This window comes from Culex pipiens, chromosome 2, assembly GCF_016801865.2.
Source record: "Culex pipiens pallens isolate TS chromosome 2, TS_CPP_V2, whole genome shotgun sequence".
Lineage (NCBI taxonomy): Eukaryota > Metazoa > Arthropoda > Insecta > Diptera > Culicidae > Culex > Culex pipiens.
Window position 1 is genome coordinate 183,298,971 of NC_068938.1, and position 11,235 is coordinate 183,310,205.

Consider the following 11,235-nt stretch of genomic DNA (forward strand, 5'->3'; position numbering starts at 1 on the left):
AAACACGCCCTCTTTTCTTGTTTCGAGGCGCGCTGCAGCGAGTGTTTTAGCTCGTTCGGCGTTTTTGTTTCTCTTCTTTCGGGGATTCTTTTATTCTCGAGTTGAATGCGCTAGTGTTGGTGCGGCGCGGACAAAGCAAGGTAAAGAGACGAGAAGGTGTGCGCGAGCGTTCGGGCAGGGGATGAGAGAAGGTGCAGCACTGGTAGAACCACATTCATTCAGTTTGAGTTTGGCTCTTGTGCAGTAAAGACCTGGTTTTGAGTCGGACTTTTTTCCATCATCAGCAAAGAATAAACTTTCTCGAGCCTTTTTTGTATCGTTGGGATTTGTGAAGAGAAACAAGTTTCGTTATTGTGCGCTGAACTTGGAAGTGCAAAGAACAATCAGTACAACAGAGAGACTGCAATCAGTGTGAATCAAGATAAAAGGTTTCATTCAAAGTGAGATTAAGCCGAGTGACCTTATGAACTGAGCGTGTTCGTGAGCAAGCAAGAAACTATCAACGAGTGAGTGCTCGTGTTCAGTGAAGAAAGTTATTCGGGAAGAATCAGCGTGAAGATGATCAACCACAGCATGGCCAGTTTAACCCACCATCATTACGGATTTCCGCTGGGCGGTCACCAGATGGAGATGCCGCCGGCAGCAGATTTCGCACCTCAACCGAACCACAGTCCGGGAAGTGTGGACGTTAAGCCACGGCTGAACTTTGGACCGATGGCCGGATTTGGACAGACTCACCATTCCCCGACCCAACCCGGATCCCAGCAGACCTCACCCGGCCAGGAAGGTCACATTAAGCGTCCGATGAACGCCTTCATGGTCTGGTCTCGCCTTCAGCGCCGTCAGATCGCCAAGGACAACCCGAAAATGCACAACTCAGAGATCTCCAAGCGACTCGGATCAGAGTGGAAGCTACTTTCCGAGGCTCAGAAACGCCCGTTCATCGACGAAGCCAAACGCCTGCGGGCTAGCCACATGAAGGAACACCCCGACTACAAGTACCGCCCACGTCGCAAGCCCAAGAACCCTCTGGCCAACGCCGCCAACGGACTTCCGCTCGGCATGCAGCAATCCGCCAAAGCCAGCCTCGGATCCTCCTACCCATTCCCGCAACTCCCGCCGTACTTTGCCCCGTCCCATCATCTCCAGCAGCTCGAGCAGCACTACTCGGTCCCATACTTCGGCGGCTTTGACCCGATTACCCTGTCCAAATTACACCAGTCCCAGCAGTCCCACCAATCGTCCTCCCCAACCGGCATGGAAGCCCAAAAGACCCAGCAGATGCCCCCGACGTCCCTCAGCTCGTTCTACTCCAACATCTACAGCGGAATCTCCGCCGCCGCCGCGGCCGCCCCCCTCTACGCCGCCCACTCCGGATCCCTGTACAACTCATCAGCCTCATCCGCCTCGCCCGGTTCCAGCCCGAGCGCCTCGCAACATTCCAGCGCCCTGCCCGACATCGAAAACTCGATCCGACGGCCCGTGCAGGTCCTGTACTGAGTGTCCAGTAGTTGTTACTCCTAAAAAACCCGGCGGCGCCGGATCGCATCCTAACCTCCGCGAGAACTGTCAAACCTAACTTGTTGTGTAAATATATCGGCGAAATTGAGGTTAGGCTCGCGATCACTTTTAATTTATTCAATTAAACAAATTAAACTCACGAAAAAAAGGAACGATACCCCTCTCATAGTAGGAAGAAAACTCAACATTTTTGGTTTTTTTGTTTTTGTAGATTTGTGGTAGCGCGTATTATTTGTCCCCCAGAATCCTACAAAACAAAGAGCTAAAACAAACGAAAGTAAACCAATGTTTTTACCTGTGTAAATAGCTAGAGATTTATCGCGATGAGTGAGAGTGAGCGAGTGAATGAGAAAAAAACGTGTGAGCGAGAAAACAAACAAAACGTAGGCTAATTGTAACAGACACACAAAATACATGAAAAACAAACACACTCTGTGAGGTATTGAACAACAAACGACTCATTCCTAAGTTTAGTTGATATTTTTTCTTTCTTTCTTTAGAGCAAGGATAACATTCCATTATACAAAGAAATCAAGGAGGAAATCTACTCAGCTGATCTTAACGATATTTAAGTTAGGCTTACTTTTATATGGAAAAGTAATTTTATTTGTTATTAATTGATATGTGAAGAAAATGGAGAGAACGAAAAATAAATGAAAAAACTCAATTGTATGCAAAATAAAACATTTCTTAAAACAAAACAAAATCAACTCTTATCTTATATGGAAAATTTGAAATTTGAGAAAATCTAACACTTAGGGCATTCTTCAGGATTGGTCTCCCGACGGCGTTTCTTCTCTGGTGATAGTTTCTCCCACGGTTTCTTCCACCCAATAACCAATGATTGGACAGGGGTTTCTAGAACCATTCTGCACCTGTGGGCCGAGTTTCATAATATTTTCCGGCAGAATTTTCGAATACGGTCAGTTTGGGTATTTTGAGTCGAAATTAAGGAGAAATTGCATGTAAAATGAGTTGGAATAGTTCAAAGTTTTAATGTTTTACCTGTAGAACGGCGGTTCTCAAGTTTTTCTTGGCCAAGTACCGTTGCTTTTTTTAAAACAAACTGCTGGTACCCCTTATAATTCAAAAATGTTTTTTTTCGTCTAAACTTTTGAGGAATTGTACCAATTTTTTAGATGAACTCACTGCATAGATTTACTGATTTTTTCAAACTTTACCCACTTTTTTTAAAATTTGTTGAACAGAACTTAATGCAGTTTTTGATCAATAGTATTTGACTGACGATTTTTTTTTTCAAATTGTTTAAATACATTTTAAAAAATTTCCAAACTGTACAGATTAAAAAAATGGTAATCAATACATTCTTGTGATATTTTGACAAACTGCACCGTTTAATTTTTTTTTATTAAGTAAAAGTCCAACGTTTTTCACCGTGAAAAAAACAATTGAATGATTGAGATAAGCAGCATTCTTTAAACAGTTTTGATCCATTCTTCCATTGCTGAAGTACAGGCAACGACGTATAGCAAAAGAGCATAAATTGTATTCTTTGAGAATTTTTAATTAAATACAGTGGACTCTCTCGTTGTCAATATTGAAGGGACCGTCGAGAGCGGGAGGTATCAAATTATAGCACGAAAAATAAAAGCATGCTTTTTGAAGGGACTGAACATTTTATTGACTGCTGGAGCAATATTGATATCGAGAAGATTGACATCCAGAGAGTCGACTGTACTTGCTTTAAAAAGATTAAATGTTTTATACAAAAATATGAGAAAATTTCACTACGTCTTTGTTTTAAATAACATTAAATATAAGATCCTATATTTCCTAGATACCGCAAAAGAAAAAAATGGGGTTAAATGATTAAAACTTTAAAAAACATGAATGTTTTTTTTTTTTGCAAAACTTATATTTTAAAAACGAAAGGTCAGATAAACGATGTTCAAAATGGGAAATACAGTGGACTCTCTCATTGTTAATATAGGAGGAACCATCGAGAAATGTTTTCTTGAAGGGACAGAAAAATGAATTGACAGCTGGAGGAATATTGATATCGAGAAGAAAGTCGACTGCATTAGGATCATTTTAACAACCTTCTGATTTTTTCAAAGAGGTGTTCACACTAATTAAAAATTTTAAACAATAAAATAAATAATAAGTTATCAAACTATCAAGTGCAAATCGTCATTCTGATGTAAAATTGTCTGATCATTACAATAAAAATATTTTCAGATTTTTAAAATCTGACCTTACATTTGAAAACGGCCAAAAATGCTTTTATAGTGGAATTAGGTTTAATTGGACCCTAGATGACTTTTTCGGTGCAAGTGGTTATTTTTACTGGATTCCTGGAACATTTTCATATAGGTTAGGTGCTTTTTGATGGCCGCATAAAGCCTCCACTCTGAATACAGACCGATTTTCAATAAAAAATGTATAAAATGGAGAATTGTGGCAAAATGGACCCTTTGCCGTTTTGTGCGGTGGATTTCCCGGATTTTTTTTTTACATGAAAAAACACTATTTTTCATACCAGGGAACCAGCCGCGTCCACTGTGCATTCGATTTAATATAGTTTTCAAACTGGATTTTTTTAAATATGCCATAATGCAAAAAAAAAAATCCAATAAAACTATTTTGTTGTTATACTCTACTGTATCACAAGAGATGCACTTCCCGAGAAGGGATAATAACACAGGAATACCAAATTTTGGTATTATTTTGGCAAATAAAAGGGACCAAAATGTGTCATTGGTTGCATAGCAATAGATGGTAAACTACTATGAAATCATATCAAAATCTTGTATGTGGGAGACCACAACAATACCAAACCATGTTATTCCAAGGGTAAAATAATACCACAAAATAAAAACCTTCAACACCAATTTTAGGTATTCTGAATTTTTGCTACATTGCTTGAATATCAAAACTTGGTATTGCCATAGTTATATTTTTGGAATTCCCAAGCCCCTGAAATATCAGATTTAGGTATTCGTGTTTTTTTCCACACACATGAATTTGGTATGATTTCATCTATTACTAGGCAATCAAGGGCACACTTTGGTCACTGTTAATTGCCAAAGTAACACCAAAATTTGGTATTCTCATGCCATTTGTTAGTGCAGCAGTTGCAGTTGCAAATTATTTCACAATGCTTCTTCGGCACGTCGAATAAATTTGTCATTGATGAACGGCTTATACTTGACATTTTTGAAGCTTCTGAAAAATAACAAGATAGAAAAATAAATGTTGTTAAAATTAAACTGGAATGAAATTCACCCCAAAAATCTGCAAGACTTTCAACTCGTTAATCAAGTTTTTTCTTGCTTAGAGAAATTTCAACGATTTTACAAATCTTTTTAGGGGGTACCCGAGCAGACGGAAATAACTTGGGAATAACATTTTTCGATATTAGAAAATACTAGGTCAGTAACATTTTTTGTTATTTATAACATGATTTGTTATTCGCCGTTACGAACAAATCTTTGTTATTCTTTTTTGTTATTTTAACAACTAATCCGATCATCCCAATAACATTTGGAGTTAGTTTTCCATAACAAAAAATGTTATTCCAAAGTTGTTTCCCGGGCAGAAAGTTACATCTTCCTGAAAACTTGTCATGTTCGCAAAAACACAAACATGTCAAGTACCTGTTAACTTCCAGTTAAGAGTTACCCGGGCAGAAAGTCGCATCATGGGACGAACAAAAAAATAACTTGAGTTGTTTTTGATATCATGGCATGTTTGATATTTGTTCCAAAAACTCTTAAAATGCGCGCCGAAATCTATGTTCCTTTCTATGTTTGTAGACCTTTTATCATCAGTTGTTAAATTTTCATTTTCTCATGATATTACCGGACTTAGAAAAAAATCGAAAACCGAATTATTTTGGGACTTAGAAAAAAAATTGACCTCTTTATCATGAGATGATGTTATTTTGTTTTATCATGCTTTCACTGGACTTAGCAAAATTTCGAAAGCCAAATTATTTTGGGACTTAGAAAAAATTTCGAAATCTTTATCATGAGATGATATTATTTTGTTTTATCTTGTTTTTGCTGGACTTAGCAGAATTTCGAAAGCCAATTTATTTTGGGACTTAGAAAAACTTTCGACCTCTTTATCATGAGATGATATTTTCTAGTTTTATCTTGTTTTTGTTGGACTTAGCAAAATTTTCACTCCTCGACAAAATTTCACTTTTCCTACACTTAGAATATTTTTTAAAACCCTGGATTATGAGATGATTTATAAAGTTAATTTTTTCAAGCGGGACTTAGCTAAAATGACAGTTTTGTTAGTGGATATTTTTATTAATTTTTTTTTTCATTTTAATTTACTTTAAATGCACTAGTTAAACTAGTCACATTAAAAAGTATTTTACCGCATATAAAATTTCATCGCAAAGCGCAAAAATGAGCCCACGCGCTCGCTCACTCTCTCTTTTTTCTCTTCTTTCGTTCACTGCTCGCACGCAACGCGCGCGACATGTCGTGACAGGAATCGGCAATCGGCAGACAGACAGCTTTTGCGTTCGTGGCGGGTTGGTTTGTGTACGTTTTCGCGCAGTAGTTTTCCGCGGATAAATTGTAATCCGCGAATCGCCGCGGGTTGTGAGTACGTTCTATGGCCGAGGGAGTGTGTGTTGGTTCGTTCCGTGGCATTTGGGAGCCGTGATATGTTGTGGTTAAGTGATTGTTTGTGTTTTTGTGGCGGGGGGCTGCTGTGGATTAACGAGGAAAGGATTTTGGCGGATTCGCCAGGACAAGGGACAAGGGTTTGTTTACGTTTTTGGTGCATTAGTTTTTCACTGATTAACAACAGCCCGCGAATCGCCGCGGGTTGTAAGTACGTATTTTGGCCGTGGGAATGTGCGTTCGTTGGTGTCGTTTTATGTGAGAGTTGCGAAATGTTGTAATTTATGTGAAAGTTGATGTTTCTGTGGCTCTGTGGAGAAGTTATGTTAGCGAAATCCTCCTGCTTACATGCGGCAGGTCATCGTTCCTCCTCCTCCTCCTCCTGCCGGTGCTGTTAAGACGTGGATCAACGCCGGAATGATTTTGGCGAATTTGACAGTTTTCGGTGGAGGAAAACAGCAGTGTCGATTTGTTTTGGTTTTTGTCGTCGCGTCATCAGAATCGCGATTTGTGGGGAAACCGTATTTGATCCGTGTGTTTTCGCGAGTGTGCGTGTGATTGTTTACGTTTCTGCGTTCATGGTGGTGATTGGGGACTGGACGTGAAACTGTGACATTGTTTCTATCGTTTTGGAGTGTCAGCGATAGAAGGATGAACCTTCCTCTTGTGATTCCGGAGGAGGTGGCTCGAAAGCAGTTTCACGGAGGAAGATGAGTCCACCTGAAACCCGACAAATATTTTTCGACGATTTTTAAAACTCAGATGAGTATTGCTTATTTTCTTTTTCTTCGTTTACTATTGAATTTTTAATTATTCCATAAATTTTGTTTGAGAATTGATGCTTTGTGTTTTATTTTCTCTTACAGATCTACTAAAGGGCATTTTCTGGACATTCGGCTTCTAGTATTTTGTTTAGTTTGACCAATCAGCTGCAAAAATGGATTGTGCTGCAATCATATGCTCTCTGGATGCATTTGAAGAGGATTAACAAGGTATGTACGAGAATTATTATTTCAAAGTGAACCTATCACTTCAGTTTAGAAATTCTTTCAAACATTTCAATGTTTGTTTAGCAAAGTTTAGTTTTTCATTCTGTTATTTATGCTGATTTTGAATACACATTATTGACTTTTGACAGATTGATATAAAATTCTTAAAATAAATTATTTATTGATAAGGATTGCATATATTTTTTAGTTTCTTTCCTCTAAAGACCATATTTTTGTTTATTTTTTGTTGTTTGGGAATTTTATAAATTTAAATGTTTGTATAAGACCGAGCCACGTAGCCCAGTTGTAACGCTTCCGCTTTGACAATATTTACAAATTTCTACACTTTCAAATAGGTTTGCTAGAATTTCAGGAAAATTTTCAGCGGCCAATGCAAATAAATAAGTGCATTATTGATTTGTTTAGTTCAATTGTACATATTTTCGAAGCTTTTTCTTTGACTTGGCTTTACAAAAAGTTTGATTTGTTTTAATATTGTTAGTAGTATGCAATTTTGGATGTAATTTCTTATTGCCCCCTGATATTTCGGGCCAACTTTGAAGGGGGAGTGACAAAAACTTTAAATGTAATTTGTACCAGCCTTACTTATTCACACTAAACTTTGAATTAATTCGAATTATACGGCAAATGATACAGTCATCCCACATATTCGGAACACCCACAAATTCGGAACACTTTTGTGATAATTTGTCAAAAGCATGCCAAATGCATCTTTTCTGTGTACCCTACTATTTTTAGGAGCTTTATTTGGACATTCTTTTGCTATTTCATTAATATAAGTAGTACTTTTAAAACAAAAAACTGCATTTCGAGACTATTTTATTCAGAGCAGCAAATCGCTGCTTCTAAATTGCCTGTTCCATAATTGTGGGATGTTATTGTGCCTCCCACAATTGTGGAACACCTGAATTTAACTGATATTTTCACACAAAAAAGTTAGCAGACCATTCATAAAACATTACTAAGCATGAGTTTTACTGGTTTCAGAATGTGAAGTCATTATTTTTATAAAAATATGTACCCCTGGAGCGATAAAAAAGATTGTTTACATCGTTAGAAAAAAGTGTTCCGAATTTGTAGATTTCAAGGGTCGAAGTTTTTCTTCAAAAACTTGATATAAAACGATAAAATTTGCAGTTGTTCGATACAGCATTCGAAAGATCGCAAAAACAGCTTTCAAATGAAGGTTCAGTTATCGATTTTCTATGATTTTTTGAATATTGGCCGATCTGTGAACTGTTCCTAATATGAGGGATGACTGTATACAAATATTTTTAAAAATTTAGATTGTCATTATGTTAAGTCTTCCAGCAGATTGTTTGCTATAGTTTTTAATTTTAGGCTTATTCAATAAAAATAAATTTTACTAGAAAATCACATTATATCATTAAATTTATTTGTTTTATTAAAATACAATTGAAAAACAGTCTATATGAAACTTATATCTTCTTACTGTGTATTACGCTTTCTAAAGCAACCAAATTATTACAGAAAAAAAATATCTGGAAACATCACAACTTGTTATGATACGTTTATGTTTTTGTATGATATTTTTCGCCCCATATCTTTCCAGGAAAAAAATGAACTGGTCGGGATAATTTTATGTTTATGGATGATATTTTTCCGCACCATAGCATGATAATTTGAAGTTTCCAACACGAACTTAAGTTGATAATTTTTTGATATGCGTAGAGTAAATTATGTTCGCGTTTATGTTTGATTAACTCTTAACTGGAAGTTAACAGGTACTTGACATGTTTGTGTTTTTGCGAACATGACAAGTTTTCAGGAAGATGTAACTTTCTGCCCCCCGGGCAGAAAGTCGCATCATGGGACGAACAAAAAAATAACTTGAGTTGTTTTTGATATCATGGCATGTTTGATATTTGTTCCAAAAACTCTTAAAATGCGCGCCGAAATTTAAGTTCCTTTCTATGTTTGTAGACTTTTTATCATTAGTTGATAAATTTTCATTTTCTCATGATATTACCGGACTTAGAAAAAAATCGAAAGCCGAATTATTTTGGGACTTAGAAAAAAAATTTACCTCTTTATCATGAGATGATATAATTTTGTTTTATCATGTTTTTGCTGGACTTAGAAAAATTTCGAAAGCCAAATTATTTTGGGACTTAGAAAAAATTTCGAAATCTTTATCATGGGATGATATTATTTTGTTTTATCTTGATTTTGCTGGACTTAGCAGAATTTCGAAAGCCAAATTATTTTGGGACTTAGAAAAAATTTCGACTTCTTTATCATGAGATGATATTTTCTAGTTTTATCTTGTTTTTGTTGGACTTAGCAAAATTTTCACTCCTCGACAAAATTTCACTTTTCCGACACTTAGAATATTTTTGAAAACCCTGGATTATGAGATGATTTATAAAATTAATTTTTTTTCAGGCGGGACTTACCTAAAATGGCAGTTTTGTTAATGGACATTTTTATTGAGTTTTTTTTACTTTAATTTACTTTAAATACACTAGTTAAACTAATCACATTGAAAAGTATTTTACCGCATATAAAATTTCATCGCAAAGCGCAAAAATGAGCCCACGCGCTCGCTCACTGTCTCTTTTCTCTCTTCTTTCGTTCACTGCTCGCACGCAACGCGCGCGACCTGTCTTGACAGGAATCGGCAATCGGCAGACAGACAGCTTTTGCGTTCGTGGCGGGCTGGTTTGTTTACGTTTTCGCGCAGTAGTTTTCCGCGGATGAATTATAGTCCGCGAATCGCCGCGGGTTGTGAGTACGTTCTGTGGCCGAGGTAGTGTGTGTTCGTTCGTTCCGTGGTGTTCGAGACCGTGATATGTTGTGGTTAAGTGATTGTTTGTGTTTTTGTGGCTGGGGGGCGAAGAAAAAGTTCCGCTCCGTGTTGACGGGTGCAAGGAAAGTTTCGGCCAAGCCGCTGCCCCAGAAAAGTAATCCTCTTGCTCAAGATGCTGCTGTGGATTAACGAGGAAAGGATTTTGGCGGATTCGCCAGGACAAGGACAAGGGTTTGTTTACGTTTTTGGTGCAGTAGTTTTCCACTGATTAACAACAGCCTGCGAATCGCCGCGGGTTGTAAGTGCGTATTTTGGCCGTGGGAATGTGCGTTCGTTGGTGTCGTTTTATGTGAGAGTTGCGAAATGTTGTTATTTATGTGAAAGTTGATGTTTTTGCGGCTCTGTGGAAAAAAAATTACGTTAGCGAAATCCTCCTGCCTACATGCCGCTTTCCATCGTTCCTCCTCCTCCTCCTGCCGGTGATGTTAAGACGTGGATCAACGCCGGAATGATTTTGTCGATTTTGACAGTTTTCGGTGGAGGAAAACAGCAGTGTCGATTTGTTTTTGGTTTTTGTCGTCGCGTCATCAGAATCGCGATTTGTGGGGAAACCGTATTTGATCCGTGTGTTTTCGAGAGTGTGCGTGTGATTGTTTACGTTTCTGCATCATGGTGGTGATTGGGGACTGGACGTGACACTGTGACATAGTTTCGTTTTGGAGTGTCAGCGACAGAAGGATGAACCTTCCTCTTGTGATTCCGGAGGAGGTGATTCAATTGAGTGGCTCGAAAGCAGTTTCACGGAGGAGGATGAGTCCACCTGAAGCGGCTACAGATGTTGTTTCTACTAGTCAAGCCGACAAATATTTTTCGACGATTTTTAAAACTCAGATAAGTATTGCTTGTTTTCTTTTTCTTTGTTTACTATTGAATTTTTAATTATTCCATAAATTTTGTTTGAGAATTGATGCTTTGTGTTTTATTTTCTCTTACAGATCTACTAACGGGCATTTTCTGGACATTCGGCTTCTAGAGTTTTGTTTACTTTGACCAATCAGCTGCAAAAATGAATTGTGCTGCAATCATATGCTCTCTGGATGGATTGGATGAGGATTAACAAGGTATGTACGAGAATTATTATTTCAAAGTGAACCTATCACTTCAGTTTAGAAATTCTTTCAAACATTTCAATGTTTGTTTAGCAAAGTTCAGTTTTTCATTCTGTTATTTATGCTGATTTTGAATACACATTATTGACTTTTGACAGATTGATATAAAATTCTTAAAATAAATTATTTATTGATAAGGATTGCATATATTTTTTTGATTC

The 11,235-nt window shown here is 37.4% G+C and overlaps 1 protein-coding gene across 1 annotated transcript; it reads left to right on the plus strand.

The window, feature by feature from the left end:
• The first annotated feature begins 204 nt into the window (after window positions 1-204).
• On the plus strand, window positions 205-2,230 carry LOC120429667 (SOX domain-containing protein dichaete). Its single transcript, XM_039594699.2, has one exon. It carries the CDS (start codon window positions 559-561, stop codon window positions 1,498-1,500), a length of 942 nt encoding a protein of 313 aa, XP_039450633.1. The 5' UTR covers window positions 205-558; the 3' UTR covers window positions 1,501-2,230.
• The last annotated feature ends 9,005 nt before the right edge of the window (window positions 2,231-11,235 follow it).